The following is a 17,752-nucleotide window of genomic DNA, read 5'->3' on the forward strand; positions in this document are numbered from 1 at the left end:
TCACAACCTGTGCATATATTGTACGTTTTGACACCCTCGTCATCAGCCTGGCGCTACGCTGGTGTCAGGATACATTTGTTGAGACGTGAGTCACCAGCCGGAGGAGGCAGAGGAAGAGGGATGTGGCTGCGCTTCCATAACGCGCACTGGGAGTCGTCGGGGACAGAGGTCCCTGGTGTGGTTTCTCGCTTTCTCCGCCAGCTGGACTAGGCGGCGGATATCCCCGACAAAATGCATTCCCTTCTGCTTGGGACGTAACAAATGAGCAGGTAGGATGCTTATATTATGGCGCAGCTGGCACTAAATGTACCGCCACAGCTGGGGTAATTAGTCACCATGGTGACGACATCCCTCCTAACCTCTGCAAACCTACGTCATTTAGATACTAATACCTGCTCTGTTTTACCTAACCTTGCTGGCGTAATTCCGACTGTCACGCGGCTTGCGCTACTCCAAGTTGACAAAAATCAATGTATTAATTTGAGAGAATTTGAGGCCGCGAGAGCACGTGTTGTGTTGCCTTCACGTGCGTCGTTAAGATTGGAATTAAAGATTCGGATTAGCAAAGCCGAACAATGATGGCTAGAATCATAAAGGCGTTTGAAACCATGTTAACTGCTTTCCGAAAACCACTGCCACCAAACATGTAAGACATACATTCCCGATGTAAAATAACCTTTTGGCATTTATAATTGCATAATGGATGTAGGGCTTTCTTACCAAGCGTGTTGCTTAATTTTTCTAAGGTGTTTCTAAACCAACACGATTTCAATAATCAAAACTGAGCATAACTCGCATAACCAAGCGCAACATAAAGTTATTTCTCTGACTAGAGTTGTAAGCTGTAGTTTACGAGGCGTACCTGAAAGCAGCAAGTGTCAAGGATAAAGGGCGGTCCATGGAGGTACACATGTAGCAAATACACCGGAGTGGCGCTTATTTCTGTAGGCGTTGAAGAGAGGCAGAGGTAAGACTTTACCAATAAGCATTGCTTACTGAACGTACTTTAATATTAAAACGAACTAAAATTGTATGTATTGTGTCTTAACCGCTGACTTGAATGTAGCCGGTTTGGTTGATTAAAATCACACTGGCTCACGAGGCAGCATAGTTATTGAGCAACACAATGTGGCTCATATCGAACAGATAAGCGGACTTTTGCTTTTCTAGGTGTCATTTGCCTTGGGTCTGATTCTGTTTAACAGTTACTGATGAGCGAAAAGCCGAACACCGGCCGCAGAGGTGGCTTTTATTACGAACGGAAGCCGGCGTGGCTAAAATGAATTACCGAGCGCGTGGGGTCTAATTATGCAGTCTGGATCTGCTATGTCAGAGTTCAGAGTTTAATACTTAAAGAAGACGGTACTATACGAAACAGAATCATGTTGTCATTGGCTGGCAGAGTATAGCTGTATTCAGAAACCTGATTTAAGTTTTGTACTCTTGTATAGAAATGCAAGTGTACAGAGGTGGCGTCTATATTGTTGTGTCGGGGTTTTTTTTGTTGTTTTTCATTGGATTTTGACCGGTAGTTCTCCACACAAATGTTTGCTTTTTGGGTTGATTGCTTGGTCGGCTTCTGATTGGCTGAGTTGTTTAGTGCACACTTTCTACTTTTCTTTTTCAGTGTTGTATATTGTCTTGCAAATTAAATCTTGCCTTATATTCTGCATTTAACTGGGGATTGTCCTTGGCCAGACTGACAAGTCAGATTAAGTGCTGCAACCAGCTGTTGCAGCATTAAGCATTGTTTTGGCTTTAGACGAGCATGGACAATATTAATAACTTTAACTCATTGTTTTCTTGCTTCCATAATATTTAAGTAGAAAAGTAACAGCCAGGTGTTGCTGGTAAAGAGAAATTCATCACACATGGTAAATATTTAACACAGCTGCTAATTTTTCCAGGACTTTATGTTCCTGCCAGTTCACCCCCAGACCAGATCAGACTATGCCTCAGCCGTAAAACCTGCAAAAAATCCCAGAGGTTCATCTCATTCTCACTTAAAGGCCTCACTTAAATGTTACAGTAACGGACATTCAAAGCAACACTGAACAAGTACAGCTTGTTTGCACAGTTGCATATAAATGAATTGTATACATTTTGGAATAATATCCATTGGACAAATGATACCAAAGTAAAGATTTTTGGTTGTAATGGACAAACACAGCAGCTTAGCTCAGACCAGCTGTTGAGTACAGTGGTGGGACTTGATGATCGGGGCTTGTCTTGCCTGGGCACCTTGAGCTTTTCTCTAAACCAAAGCACTTTAGAACATTGTTTCCCAACGCTGGTTGTCGAGGCACACTGCCTGACAGGTTTTAGATGTTTCCCTTCTTTACTACACCTGATTCAGCTGATTGTAAGCACCTGTCCATTGAAATCAGCTGGGCTGAAGCAAGAAAATACAGGGGGTTGGGGGGATTGGATTTGGGTCGCTGGATACAGGTCTCATTTGACCCTAAAAATATCTGATTTGGTTTTCATTCGCCTGCTGTATGTATGAAGGCTATTTTTTTTCTTCTTTTTTTTAACATGTCCTGTCCAGCAGTGCGACACTTGAAATTATTGTCCATGTCAAGGTGAGGCCCAACCACCAGATTTACTTTCACAAGCGGAGCATTGCAACATTCGCCGTGATTCTCGTATGATGTTAAATTTCTAAATTAATAAGACAGTACAGTCCTTAAATGAGACATAACTTCAACCAATTCATGCTAAAAACGGATCCTTTAAACCTTTTCAGTTTAACTGCAGAGAAATTTCTAATGTGAGGGAAAACTGGTGATGAGTCATCTGAAATGTGTCCTGTGTATTAAGCAATAGCTTGTGGTTGTGTTTGGGTTTCCAGAAACGTGTGGAAGGGATTGCTCCTCAGGTAATCTTATAGCAAGGCCAGGCTGACCTCGGATGAGCCATGTTCTACTAATCATTAGACACAAAGTTTCATTCCACTATCCTATCTGCTGTTATGTTACCAATTATCACCAAAGACTATGGCAATGTTCAGGGTCATGTTTTGCTTCGCCTTATCAGAACGTGACGGAGAGCATTGGCTTTATAGCTCACAAAACTCTTAAAGCAATAATGGCATATAAATCAGAAGCACCAGCTCAATGTTTCATTTGCCACAGGGCTCTTTATCTTTGTTGTTCTTGATAGACTTTCTGATTGGTTCTAAATATGCAGCATCATGGCTCACAGTCTGCTGTTAGAACTTTACCACACAAGCCTGGCAACAGTTGGCTGTTTATTGATTAATCACGTTACTGGACCTTTGGGGTTGATCAAATACAACCAGCCGAACCAGTTGGTGGCACAGATTCCAGCTTTGACTGCCAACCAGCTGCACGTGTGTAAACAATCATTGTCCACTCTTAAAGGGCCGGTGGTATTCTGTGGAAACGCCTTTGACCTGTCCTAATTTAATAATTGGGTCATAATTATGACCTACCTCTTACTAACATAATAACTACGGCCTATTAAATGCCTACCTCATTCCCTCATTAAAAACACACGTGGAGTGTTGCCTTGATTATTTCATGCATGTATGAAATAATCGTACATAATGCATGTGGACCTAGCACTGCCTTTGAGTCGAAGCTCCTCCCCCACTCAGCTCCTCCAGACTAGCCAACAGCAATTAGCAAACACCTGGTAGAACTGTGAATCAGTTGAGCTCATTATACCAGCTACTTCTCAGTGCAACGCTGGTAAAAATATTGTGAAAGGGTTAATAGAGGAGCCATGTTGTGATGTCCTGAAGGTGGAGTTTCAGAAGGAGCAGGAGTTTTTCAAGAGGCAGAGGCCCAATTTCATAGCATTACATCTCAAGTCAAATTATTTCTTCTTGTCATATATTATATATACAGCATTTTTATAACAACTGAATGTAACAGTTACTTGATTGCACCATTTTCTATTGCAATGGTACAACTTTAAGTTTGATCCAGAGTTCTGTTAAGTCTATCACAAGCTTCATGTAATATTTCACTGTAAAATCAGTTAAATTAGTTTTTAATTGTAACTCTTGCGACTGAGAACAGTTTAACACTGGTTTGGTTTGCACAGATTTTCCCTCCAGTCTTGACTTTACCCGATCAGTTTTGTGTTTGACAGTAAGAAGATACTGAATTATGAGTGAATCAGCCTGAATATAAGGACCTGTTCATCCTCAACATGACAAAATGAGAGAACAGATTTCTATTTTTTTTATCGAACATTTAGGTTAGGTTTTTATTTCTTCAGCTAGTCTTTTTAAAAATGTATATTAAAGATAACGGACTTGAATAAAATTGCCTCTTACTGAGACATACTCTAGAAATGGGTATCCAATTTTATCTGAAGTGAATGAGGAACTACCTAAAGTGTGAAAATGCTACCTTATTTTAGTTATTTATTGTAATACTCCTTATTTGCAATCCCCTTTAACTTTTTAGATTAAACATTGCTACATGTTAATGTTGACTGATTTTTTGCTAGTAAATGATGTAAAGGTTGGAAAGGAGAAGAACATAAGATGGAGACGAAACATTTGTTGATCTGTTGCTCTACCAATTTTCTCTTCTGGATTGATTTAGGGCTTATTGTATTGTGGCTGAGAAGTGTTGAATGTGTCTTTGTTTTCACCAATGGGGAGAAAAATTAAAACAATAAAAATAAAGTTTCCTCCTACACGTGATCCTCAAACGACCATCTTTAGACTATATCTGTGTGACCTTAAAGAAGTGGACGATTAAATAAGAAGTACATAGCATAAACTATTTACAGTAGATACAGTATCTGAAAGATTGGTTCTTATAAGGTCAAGTTTCCTGATTCTAGAAACTCTGTAAGACTGAGTTCTGGTGGAATATATAAGAACTGGGCAGAAAATCACCTGATGCTGGAGTTATCAAGAAATTAATTAAAATGTAACTTTCAGATTGTCAGCATAGAAAGCTACATGTACAGCCTGGTGGCAGCTCTACCTTATAGCATGCTGATTAATCAGTGGAAGCTTATATTTAGAAAACCACATGTGGTGGCTTTAAAAAGTATCCACCCTGAGATGTTTTACCCTTATTACTTCCACTAATCAGTCATGATCAACATTTTTGAACTTTAATCTCAAACTGAAAACTAATTTCTACATAAAAAGACAACAAAAAATAATTAACCTAAAATAAGTGACTGCATAAATATTCACCGTCTTTCGAAGTGACTGCAGCAGAGGTCCATTCACTGGTTAACCAGCATTCCTGGATTCTATTACAGCATGAAGACGAATGAACACTCCAGACAAATCCACTATAAATAATATACTGTACTGTAAACAGTTGATTGTCATCCTTGTTGTTTAGTTTTTTCTAATTCTGCTAGGTTTTAGTTTTGTTTCTGGTGTTTCCTGGATTCACCTGGAGTTTTATTAAACAAAAAAAAAATCTGACAATCCACAGAGTTACTATTTTTGCACACTAAAAAAAGCTATATGGGTCAATACTCACTCACCTTTTACCCACTACAGTTTTTGAGTGGCCCCCACACACAATGCATTACATGAATTGTTTGATCTGTGGTGAGTCTGATGGGATGGAGTGGATACGTGTGGTTTACCTTGAACTCATTTAAAAGCCCTGAACAAAGCCCCGACCTCATTCAGCACCCTGCGTCCAGCTGCACACCTTTCCACTCCTCCAGGCTGACACCAAGTCCCACATTAGAGGGAAGCTTCCACCAGCACAGAGCAACTCGGTTCACACACACTTATCATTTCCCTGTTGCCGGGAAACGATACTGATGGCCACAGCTTTAAGAACGTTGTTGTTTTACTATGGTGGCATTTACACTCCAGATTTTTTTTGATTTTTTTTTTTTTTTTTCTCAGTAAAAAAAAAAATCTAATATCACAAGAATTTATAATCGGTTCAAAAAATGAAAATTAAATCGCTGTGAGAGAACTCAGAATTTCCTCATGTTTTTAATTAAATTGAAATAAATGGACATTTATTTCAGTATTGAATCTGGGTTTCTACTGTGCATCAACTACCTTCATAGTGAGCTGATGGAGCTCTTCCTTGTTGAACACTGTTCCTTTAGTACATGTGTAGTAATGAAGCAGCTCTCTGGCTAAGTGGGTTTCAGCTAACTAGTGCAGAAGCTAATGGTTTGCTGTGAGCAACATTTCTGTGTACTGTACAAAGCATCAACAAGCTCTATTCATAAGAAGAAGTAGTGGGGTTACTTTAGTGACACACACACAGAGATGCACTGCCTTGTACTGTATTTCATTCAGTCAGAACCTGCTCTATCAGACAGTAGAGGCAGTGTAATAAATCTGAACCCTTGGAAAGGTCAGCACAGCGGCGCTCCGAGGTCCAGCTGTCCAGGTCATTACTATGACACCTCAGTTTGATGCATTCAAAGAAACGTAAGGGAAACGTTTGCAGGAACAGAAAACTTAGTCAGACCAGGATGTTTGGTGAAAATCTAGCCACAGTTGAGTCTGCTGTGAATTATTTTCTCAAGACATTTTTTTTATGCTGGATTTTATTTGGTTCAATTCATGCCAACTAAAAGTTGAATACATCAGAATGTTTGTGTGAACTGAAATGGCTTTTTAAGCAAATATTAAGAATAATTGCAGACATAGGTTTTTGTCTCAAACGTAAAATGTGATATATACTGTGTGTATATATATATATATATACACAAGTACAGATTTGGCTTAATTACTGCGAAGTATGTTATTTTTTCAAATGACTTTTTTTTCCGTCTGCATATTCTAACAATTGGTTTACTAAATTAGTTGACAAATATTTCAACAATTCATTCATCACACTTATATCACTTATTTCAGCCCTAATTTCATGCATTAAAACAATATCTTCATCTTCAAATAATGGCCTAATTCATTATTTGACAAGTGATTTATTTGGCATGAAAGAATGTTTTGTTTTTTTTCCCCTTGTCTTTTTGGCCAATGACTAAATTTGACCACTTTGTTGAGAAACTGACAAATCAGTAGCGAATCAAAGACTTACATTTCAGATTTGTTATTGCCTCTACTACTGGTTCAGATTGATCCTTTGAAGATAACTTCAGGGTAGAAGAAAAATCCCATGTTATAACAGGTAGGGATGAGGAATATACTTACAGTCAAGTAAATCAGAGATAATTAGCCAAAATGAGTGTGGGATTTACTGCAGTCATGTCCAGTGCTTGATCAAGCTAGGACAGAATATCATTGAGTCAGGCCTGTCAGCAGACTGCAGTAACGATGTTTGATGGGTTTACATGAGGATTTAATCTCAGACTTGCCTTCATAATTGGAAATCTTGAGATTTTTTTGTTTTCTACAGAACAAGTTTTCTAACAGAAGTGGAAAAAACAGAAATGTCAGAATCTCAAATCTGCAAGAATTAACTGTTATAGACTGCTGCTCAATGAGGTGACCAGCATGTGAAAAACCTTCAAGGACCACTTTAAAGGCTGTTGGTCTGTCCGTGGGAACGGAGACCTTATGTGGGAGCAGAGCACATTCTTGCACGGATTTCCACGCATTATTGTTTCAGTCAACGGACTTCAGAGTCGTTTAACTCAGAATGAAGTCTCACCATTTTTTCTTAATCACACTTTGATCTGGACTGGATTAATATTCCTTATAAGGCTGCACAATCACAAATGTATGATCACTGCAATCCATCCATCTATCTATTTTCTGTACACCCTTGTCCCTAGAGGGGCTAGAAGGGGTGCTGGTGCCTATCTCCAGCGAACGCTTCGGGCGAGAGGCGGGGACGGATCACCAGTCTGTTGCAAACAATATCAATATATCTAATATATTCAAATTGCTATGAACTTGCATTTTACATGTTACTGTAATATTTAGCAAGTTGGACAAAGTCTGTCAGCAAGAGATGCTCACACAAGACCCTGACACAGGCCAAAAGGCCAGTGTAACACACAATACCTTTATATTGTGCGTTACCTGGCACAATAAAAACTTTTTCCTGCACAATAAATTGTCCCAGAAGTTATTGCGATAAATGATATTGTTTTGAAACCATTTTCCAGTAATATAATGGTAATGGCATGAGAGTGCAGAAACACTTTCTTAATGATTAATAAACTTTAAATTCTAATGAAAAAGTAACACTGGAACTGGAAGACATTTTAAATGAACAAACGAAACAGCAAATGTTAAGGTGAAGACCTGCTTCACTTTACCTGAAAGGATGAAGTAAGTAATGGGTGAGTTTCTCACCACTATCAGCTGTGACTCCTCTCCCACTACCCTGTTCCTGATCTGGAGTATCCAGTAAGACCTGTTGAGAGCAAGCTGTGAAAGGAAGAGCTCTTTGATCCAGAGCTCAGCATGGAGTGAAAAAGGATCCGTCTCTGTTGTTGACCAAAGAAAATCACCTGAAGTGAGTTCTGTGAAAGCACGGAGTTATGTCTCTTAATTAAACATAAAGCTGGATTTTGTTTGGTTTTGTTGCAACCACTGCTCCCCAAAAGAAACAAAAAGGTGATGTCTAAAGGCTATCATCCATATTGAATGGCCTGTAAAACATTGACTCGCATTCTTTATAAAGTAGAAGGGAACACAACCCTTGTCAGACATCATGTCCATGGTACCCACATGTTCCAGTCTATGGGTAGATGCATTCATTAAATAGGTTTCCTAATAAGTATTGGGCTCCACTGAGAGACAGAAGCCATTTCTGTCCAGAATTTGACATCAGCATTGCTATGTTCTGTGAAAATTAGCTCTAGACAGATGATGTCACAGAAAGGTGTAAAGAAAGCAGGAGTGCCAACACATAGAAACTACCGTTCAGTGATTTCTATCAGGTGTTCTTAAGGTGATTTTTTTTTTTCTTCCTCCTGCTATTTTAGAAGTTCTAGAAATGTCAAGTCATAGTTCAAAGTTTAACTGCTCCTCCTGGCTGCTAAAGATTGACCCAGTGTCCCAGAAACAACTGTTGCAAAATATGTCTGTCATTAAACTCCTTTTAGGATCATAATGGTCTTTTCACACCTGTTAATCTGGTAGTTTTGGTTCAATTGGGGACAAAAAAGGCAATGATTGTCACGTTTTCATTTTCAGTAGCCCACTTAATGCTTTTGGAGTGGTATCTGGTCTGCTTGGTCTTCACATATGCATGTTTGGTTCACTTCAACCAAACAAACACCTAGGTTTGTAGTTAGACCAGAGTTTTTTTTTTGTGTGTGTGTGTGCCTCAGAGTTTGATTATTCATTCACAACTCCCAAAATGAAGCAGAGACTTTCTAGACAAACAAATAAGAATTCAATTAAAGAGAACCAAACCGGGAATCTGAATGGAAAACCAGCTCATACGTCATGCTGGATTGTTTTCCATCTGTGGTAAACCTTATTGAAGACATTCAATAAGGTTTATGTGATGTCCTCATATTCAATGGCGTAATGTCTGGTGTTCCACAGTGAAGGTCACCATGGGTAGACGGCTTCCCTCAGCATCATAACCAGCACCTGAGGCTCCTAGCCCCCTGAATGCAGCACCACCATGGGGGAGGTGGTCCAGATGCACTTCACCACGGTGGACTACGTCATCTTTGTCCTGCTGCTGGTGGCCTCTGCCGGCATCGGCCTCTTCTACGCCTTCTCTGGGGGCCGCCAACGCACCACCCAGGTGAACTCCGACCTCCGTTTCTGTCAGGCTTCCCTCTGTTTTAAAATCTGACGCGAACTTCCTGCTTGTCTCAGGAGTTTCTGTTGGCTGACCGTTCCATGAGCTGCCTGCCCGTGTCCCTGTCCCTGCTGGCCACCTTCCAATCGGCCGTGGCCATCCTGGGCGCTCCGTCTGAGGTGTACGCGTTTGGGACACAGTACTGGTTCCTGGGCTGCTCCTACTTCTTGGGCCTGCTCATCCCAGCCCATGTCTTCATCCCAATCTTCTACAGGCTTCGGCTGTCCAGCGCCTACGAGGTACCTGCGTGTACAACGCCCCCTACAGTTATTAACAACCTGTTCAGAAAATGTGCAGAAATATTTTTGGATAAATTAACTGTATTTATTGCGGGAACATAACCTGTGAGATTATGCTCCAACAATAAAACATGAACTTATTTAAAGCCTCTCTAAGGGTGTTGGTACTCTGAAGGGCGCTGTAATTGATGCACATCTTCCTCCCTGTTTTTGCTCCTGTTTGTCATTTAAAAAAAACCCATGTTAGAATCTCATCTGTCTTTGTGTTGAGCCCTTATCAAACATGCAATTTTAGTTTAGTTTGCTGCATCATTCATAGTTTCATGGCTTGGTTTTCATGAATTTTAAACATCTTCACATTCTGTCATCACTTTGCTCACACCTTCTCCACCTTTTATCTTTCTCAAGTATGATCTCAGAGTTGAACATGTTATCTCTCCTAATCTAGCGGAACGAACACATGTTCCCATCTTCAGTGTTTATGAAGGACATTTATCCTCCTCTGTGATCAGTCATTTACTGGGGAATGACTGCATTAATGTCCTTTCTACAGAAACCATTTGTATCTTCGATCAGAACTTCTTGTGGCAGTTCTGATCCGCTCCATTGACTGACACAGATTGTCTCTGAGATGATGTTAGGGATTTTTTTCATTTAGTTGTTTGTTTGTTCTTTTACGTTCTCCCCAACAGTATCTGGAACTGCGTTTTAACAAGATGGTTCGCATATGTGGGACTGCGACCTTCATCTTTCAGATGGTACCTTGATCTGCTTCATATTTCAATGTTTTTTGTAGCAAAATTATTAAATTCACCTGTTTGTCTGATTGAAACCTTGTTCCAGCAAATGTTACTCGCTTCATGATTTTATACCATCATTACCATCTCCCCACATGAGTTTGTTGTTTATCCCGAAGCAAATAAACAGACCCACTCCATTGTTGCTAATGTTAATGTGTGAACAGTGATTTATTCACACTTTGAACTTTAAAAAAGTAAGAGCAAATCCTCCAAAGGATTTCAGATTCAGACTTTAAAACACTTTAAGGACTTTCTTATGGGGTTCTAAATACAAACATACACCGCACTTTTTAGATTTTTTTTTTTTTTTTTTTAATAAATAAAAATCACATTTTTTTCCACTTCACAATAAATCTCCTTGTTAAGGTGATCTAAAAACACTTAGTATTAAAGTTTTACATGTTTACGTGACACGATCTGTAGACATGCATTGAATACTTTCACAGTCCAGTGCAGTAACGCAGCCTGAGACATGTTGACACACTATCAGAATTTAATCCACCTTACACACCCACAGGGGTATTAACAGGTGCTGGGTCTTTAGGAACTACTCCATGAATTTTGAACTCCTTCTGTGTATGTGAATTTGAATCGATCAGTCCTTTCTCTCTGCAGGTCATTTATATGGGGGTTGTACTTTATGCTCCAGCTCTGGCACTTAATGCAGGTGAATACATTAGACATTACCTTCAGTCAGGTTTTAGCACATTGCACTACCAGCTGACTGTAAGTCTGTAAGTTCATATTTCTGAGTTATGCTCTGAGTGTATGTGTGGGTTTTAACTCTTCTTCTGACTTGCAGTGACAGGTTTTGACCTGTGGGGAGCAGTGTTGGCCATGGGGTTAGTGTGTACTCTGTATACTGCTCTGGTAAGTTTAGTTTTTCTCACTTGTGTCATTTGTAACGACTGAATCCAGCTTTATTAATTTGTTAAAATTGAAAACAATGGTTGAAGATTTCAAAAACTAAAAAAAGCATTTTTTCTAACCTGGTGGTGTCCTCCTGTCCTGTAGGGGGGGCTGAAGGCAGTGATCTGGACTGACGTGTTCCAGACCGTGGTGATGTTTGCGGGGCAGCTGGCTGTCATCGTGGTGGGAGCCAATCAGGCTGGAGGGATAGTCGAGGTGTGGAGGAAAGCGGTGAACGGCAGCCGCATTGCTGGACTCGAGTGAGTACTGACTGAATCGACCTGGAGGAACAATACAGCAGTCTGGGTCAGCGCCACTAACTCCAGATTTAATGGGAGAATGCAATTGATCAGTTAATCGCATGATTAAATTAAAATGAGCTCAATGATTTCCATTCTATTGATTAGTATTTTTTTGTTTCTAAAGGCAATCTTGTTTAAAGGCTTCATAATTCATTTTAGTTATGGTTTTGGTTGTTTTATTTTGAATATTAAAAAGGTGTTCCAGTGTGGAGTGTTCTGTAAAAAAAAATAAAGTTTTAGTCTTGCAGAGGGCAAACCTGCATTATTATGCCATTCTCATTAAATAGTTTCAAAACAACAATATGCTCATTTATTGAAATCATTTCTGGGGCACTTTATTGTCCAGCAAAATCTGTTTTGTGACAGGCCCAGTTGTGTCTCTGCAGCCTGAACCCCGACCCTCTGGAGCGCCACACCTTCTGGACGTTGGGAGTCGGGGGAGTGTTCCTCATGCTGGCGCTGTACGGCGTCAACCAGGCCCAGGTCCAGAGGTACCTCAGCTCCCGTACGGAGAAGGAGGCTGTCATGTGAGCATAAATTTCTTCTCATTGGGATTACATTAGTTCAAAGTGAATAGTAGTGAAGAATGAAAACCTTTGTGCCCTGTCAGGTCCTGCTATGTGGTTTTCCCGTGCCAGCAGATTGTCCTCTGTTTGGGCTGCCTGATGGGTCTGGTCATGTTTGCTCGCTATGGAGAGGACAGCCCTCTGGACAAGGGCTACGTGAAGAGCAACGACCAGGTGAGGCCCAGGGTCTTCATGATGGATCATGTGTGCTAAGCTCCTGCTGATGCTGAGCTCCTCTATGCAGATGGTGCTGTACTTTGTTATGGATGTGTTCAGGGATCTACCCGGCCTCCCCGGCCTGTTTGTGGCCTGTCTCTTCAGCGGAGCGCTCAGGTAAATCACACTAAACCCGGCTGGACATGAATAGATGCATCTGCTCATGGTTTGTCCTCTCAGTCCTGATAACTGTACTTTTCTGTGTTCAATCATTTCATCATTCAGTCTGTTGTTTTTTGTTTGTTTGTTTTAACTCCCTCCAGCACCATCTCCTCAGCTTTCAACTCCTTGGCAACAGTAACTATGGAGGACCTGATAAAGCCTCATTTTCCAAATATGACTGAAGCAAGGGCCACTCTTCTGTCCAAAGGACTGGGTAAGACGAGTTGCTTTTGAGTTATTAATGTTAATTAATTGGCTGATGAGTTATGCAGGCTATTTGTTTGATTTGTGATTTCTGGTTGCTGCAGTTGTAAAACAGAAGCAAACCTCCTGCCTGTGCTTGTCCTGTTCCCCTCAGCTTTAGCCTATGGACTGGTGTGTCTGGCTATGGCCTACGTTGCCTCCATAATGGGATCAGTGCTGCAGGTAACTATTCCAACCTTTAGCATCACCGGGGCCAGAGTGAAGTAGAAGCTGTAGCTGCAGAGTGTTGGTGTTCTTTTAGCTGGTCTTAAGCTGCTGTCATACTGGATGGAGGATTCTGTGAAACCTGAAGTCCTGTCATGAAAACTGTACTGTCCTTTTATATATTCTAATCACCTTGGGATGAAGGGAGTAAAATTAACATTTTGGTACTGCATCAGCACTGACTAACTTGATGACAGGAAGTGGTTGGAGGATGATGTTGCAGCATGTTTTTTAATGACTTATGACATGAACAAACTTATTTACATCTGATTCTAACTGAATTTGTTATTTAATGGAAACAAAACGATTGCAAAATTGTATTTTAACATTTGCTAAATATCTACAGATTTGTAGTAGAAATACAGTTACTGTCCCCTACTGACCCAAACAATTGACATCACTGTGACTGTTTTAGTCCAGTGCTCTGCAGAGTCTACTCAATTGGTTTAAACCATTATTAGCTGAATTAATCAGTATGTTAAAATCACATCAACCACATGGCATTCTTAGGTGAGTGAACATTCATTAGTGAAGACAAAGTGTCTGCATAGGAGAGCATGAGATTATGTAATGTTATGGAGGCATCAGTGCCACGTTTTGGTAGCGTAATCTTTTATTGTCAGCTAATTTAGTAATTGAGTATACAAACTCAAAAAAGGCCAATTGCTGAAAGAATAATTATAGCAGTAGCTAAACCAAAACTGTACAAAAAATAAAAAGATTTTCCATTTAAGCAAAATTAAAACAAAAACTGTATGTTCAACCCAAAGCTCCTCTAGTGGCATGTTTTTAGCTTCACCTGGTTCAAATTCTGTAAAAAATATAAAGTAATAAAATCTTTACATCTCAAAATGTTTTTTGAATAATAACAATGTTTGTTAATCTGTTAAGAGATGACTGTGTTTTCTGGTAATGAAGTGCCATGATTTTCATTTTGCAAAATTTACCAACTGTAAATTTCTTGTGTCTAAGCCAGTGGTGCCCAATGTGGGCCCTGGAGGGCCGGCATCCAGCATGTTTTACTTCTCTCGCTGGTGGTAGTAACAACCTCTTCAGCATGTCAATGTTCTTCTTAGGCCCTGTAATGAGCCATCATTTGATGCAGGTTTGTTAAACCAGGAAGAGAACTAAAACATGCAGGATGCCTGCCCTCCAGGACCCACTTTGGGCACCCCTGGTCTAAGCAGTATTTCAAAAGAGCGTATGTTGTATAAACAATAATATTACTTGTTGTTAATTTGGTGTCGAGAGCTGAGTGTTTTTTTTCTGGTAACGAACTGCCACAAAGTATAAAGCAGATTTTTACTTTTATAATATATTTACCACCAATGACAAAAAAAAAACATTTTCACTTTTCTGCAAAATTCATCAATTGCACAATTCTTGCATAGCAAGTAGTGTAAGATAAGTAGAATTTCAAAAGAATAGTAGAGGTTTAGTGTGTAAACCTCATCATGTGAGACTGTCTGACTGCTGTTATTCCAGGCAGCCTTCAGTATCTTTGGGATGGTGGGTGGCCCCCTGCTGGGACTCTTCTGCCTGGGGATCTTCTTCCCTTGGGCCAACTCTGTTGTAAGTCTTAATTCAGGACGTCCTCTAGAAACCTGTCCTACAGAGACAGTGTTGCACATGTCCTATCTGAGCCACTGTGATGTCTCCTGTTGCCAGGGAGCAGTAGTCGGGCTAGCAGCAGGCCTCGCCATGGCCTTCTGGGTCGGGATCGGAAGCTTTGTGATGCGAATGTCTCGGCCCCCACCAGGACCCCAGCTCAACGCCACCGCTCTGCCACTGTTCCACAACATGACCACTACTGTCCTGAGCTCCCTGGTTACCAGCCCCACAGCCAAACCACGGTAACACACCTTGCATGCTGCAGCACGGCACACTGGTTCTGTTATTTACTGCTCTGAAGTTAGATTAAAAAAATAAAAGGTATGAATGTTTAAGGAATAGTATTATGTAAAATCAACATTTTTGAGCTTTACATTATATTGCGTCATCAAAATCATAGCTGGAGTGTTTCCTTTATTGTTTCATGCATGTTTGAGAAATCCTTTAATCTCCATGGCAACCATTCAGCTTTGCAAAACACCTGGTTGAACCCAACTCCTCCTTGAAGGATGTAGCTCCTCCAGGAGTCCGCTCCTTCAGACTAGTCAGGAGCAATTGGCAAACACCTGGTGAAAGCGAGCTACTTCTCAATTCAGCACTGGTAAATAAGTTAAAGGGTTAATAGAGGAGCCATCTCATGATGACTTGTTGATGTGGAGTTTCAGAAAGATCTGGTGTTTTTAAAGAGACAGAGGCCCAATTTCAAGGCATTGCATTACAAAGTTACACTTCTTTAAAGTCATATTTGATAAATCACCTTCCCAAAAAAATGTATAAAGTTGTTTTTTGCCAAAAGTGATCCCTCCCACCCCCTCACAAAAAAGTGACTTTGGCCCTTATGTTAAGGAGGTGATGATATGCAGCATTTTTCTAATAATTGACGTTAACATAGCTACGATTGCACTATGTGCCTGGAGAATGCCCCTTTAAACCTCTGACTTGTGCTTGCATTTCTTACACAGATTGAAAATGATTTTAGTTGTTGGCAGTAAATGTAACCAGTCATTTACTGTGTTTAGACCAACAGGAGTGGAAGCTCTCTACACACTGTCCTACATGTGGTACAGTGCTCACAACTCAGCCACGGTGGTGGTGGTGGGTCTGCTCGTCAGCCTCATAACAGGTACAAACATGAAACATGTTCGATGCTCCAGCACCATGCAGAACTACTCGTATCACCTTATGTTGTCACATTTTACAGATGAATACAAAAGCATCTCGCTTTACGATTTTTAACCTTCTTATCCCTCAAGTGAAAACACCAGGACAACTAAATGCCTCATAAGTTGCATTTAGCAAAATGTTAATTAGTGTTCGGTCCCAATTAAAATAGTTAATCAAGTTAATTTCAGGGTCTGTAACTAATTGCATTTTAATTGAAACGCATAACAAAATAATCAAGTCCAGTTTATCAGTAGCACATTTCAGGAGCAGGGCAGTTCAAAGCGATTTACTCCATAAAAACATACAATAAGCAATTATGAAACGAGCAGTAGAACATAACATTTTTTTCAAATGAATTAAGAGTAATCATCATCAGATGTATTGATCAATGTTCCAGTTTAATAAAAGGCAGCTTTCAACAGTAGGCTGTTTTTAGCCTTGATTTTAAAGGAAATCTGTGTTTCGGCTCCAAGATTGTTCCATAAGCAACATTTTCAAATGAAGAAGCTTTTCTTGCCTCACTAAATCCAAAAGAACTTCCAGTTCTAATCATAGTTACAAAAGTAATGATTTAGGGAGTGAAAAATGTTGAAAACTGCTTTTTATTTTTCTTCTGCTTTACAATAATGCACTAATTTGTGTAGGTTTCTTATGAAATGATATGGAAAATGTTTAAAGGGGTGTAAATAGTTTTTCCTCACACAACACTTTTCAGTGTTAGTTATTGAAGCCGGCAGCAGCTCCAGCCCCTGCTGTCCCCCTGTGTTTTCTCTGTCTGGTGTAACCGTCTTGTTCCTGTCAGGACCCATGAAGGAGAGGGAGCTGACCCCGGGAACGGTGTTCCCTGTCCTCGGAACGCTGCTGTTCTTCCTGCCGGAGCACTACAAGGAGAAGCTGTGCTGCATCACTCCTCTGGCCCTGAAGGTAGCTCACACTCTCCGTTTTCTCTCCTCACTCCATCACACCATGGTTCCATCGCTTTTATCATCACTGTTCTGCAGCCAGCAGAAATCAGCAGTCAGCCTTACCAAATGGCCAAGAAGGACGGCAACGGGGCGGCCTGCTGCAAGGAGGACACGGCCACGGAGGACAAGGAGCTGGAGAGCGACAGAGCTCAGACGGAGGACGAGGACATGGACACACCGACTGCACACAGAGTCCAGGAGACGGCCTTATGATCCAAGAAACGCACACACACACTTTGTCCTGAGCTGCTGGTGGATCCTGTCACCCTGGTAAAATACTGATGTTGGAAAAACTGAGATTACGGAGGGTGTGGCCTGTCTGAGAGGGCGGGGCTACTGCTGCGTCACTCAGGCTGCTAACATGCAGCATGAATGCTCTAACACACCGACTGGTGTTCCAGTGTGACCCGATCCACTCCGCGCTTTGGCAGAAATAAAAGAATCAGGTAGGGAATCGTTGCACAGTTAAAATCCTTTATTTTTATAGCAATAATAGAGCCACAAATTCTAGAGTATATGAAGATTATAATTAAAGAAAATCAGAGACTGAAGTGTAACAACATGGCAGCTTGGTTTCCAACTCCTCTGACCCGTTTAGCTGCCTCTGAATATGGGTCCATGTAAAGGAAGCTGTGCT

At 40.6% G+C, this 17,752-nt stretch overlaps 1 protein-coding gene across 4 annotated transcripts; it reads left to right on the plus strand.

The window, feature by feature from the left end:
* Window positions 1-81: 81 nt before the first annotated feature.
* slc5a6a (solute carrier family 5 member 6a) lies at window positions 82-17,449 on the plus strand. Of its 4 annotated transcripts, none has more exons than XM_032586078.1 (17): window positions 82-269; window positions 9,449-9,656; window positions 9,731-9,952; window positions 10,645-10,710; window positions 11,368-11,419; window positions 11,555-11,622; window positions 11,767-11,921; window positions 12,350-12,490; window positions 12,574-12,703; window positions 12,774-12,862; window positions 13,009-13,121; window positions 13,227-13,333; window positions 14,861-14,947; window positions 15,044-15,228; window positions 16,006-16,109; window positions 16,953-17,074; window positions 17,152-17,449. In XM_032586078.1, the coding sequence occupies exons 2-17, from the start codon at window positions 9,531-9,533 to the stop codon at window positions 17,326-17,328; spliced, it is 1,944 nt and encodes a 647-aa protein (XP_032441969.1). In that variant the 5' UTR covers window positions 82-269; window positions 9,449-9,530; the 3' UTR covers window positions 17,329-17,449. The 4 variants fall into 4 exon arrangements, with proteins under 4 accessions (XP_032441969.1, XP_032441972.1, XP_032441970.1 ...); XM_032586079.1 differs by lacking the exon at window positions 82-269 and adding an exon at window positions 854-967; XM_032586081.1 differs by lacking the exon at window positions 10,645-10,710.
* Window positions 17,450-17,752: the final 303 nt, after the last annotated feature.

This window comes from Xiphophorus hellerii, chromosome 15 (assembly GCF_003331165.1).
Source record: "Xiphophorus hellerii strain 12219 chromosome 15, Xiphophorus_hellerii-4.1, whole genome shotgun sequence".
Classification (NCBI taxonomy): Eukaryota; Metazoa; Chordata; class Actinopteri; order Cyprinodontiformes; family Poeciliidae; genus Xiphophorus; species Xiphophorus hellerii.

Bases quoted from the DNA above. Each gene is read 5' to 3' on its own strand.
- slc5a6a (XM_032586078.1), top strand. From the start codon at position 9,531: ATGGGGGAGGTGGTCCAGATGCACTTCACCACGGTGGACTACGTCATC. The intron at 9,953-10,644 runs GTACCTGCGTGT...TCTCCCCAACAG, and splicing joins GGCTGTCCAGCGCCTACGAG to TATCTGGAACTGCGTTTTAA. The intron at 14,948-15,043 runs GTAAGTCTTAAT...TCCTGTTGCCAG, and splicing joins TCCCTTGGGCCAACTCTGTT to GGAGCAGTAGTCGGGCTAGC.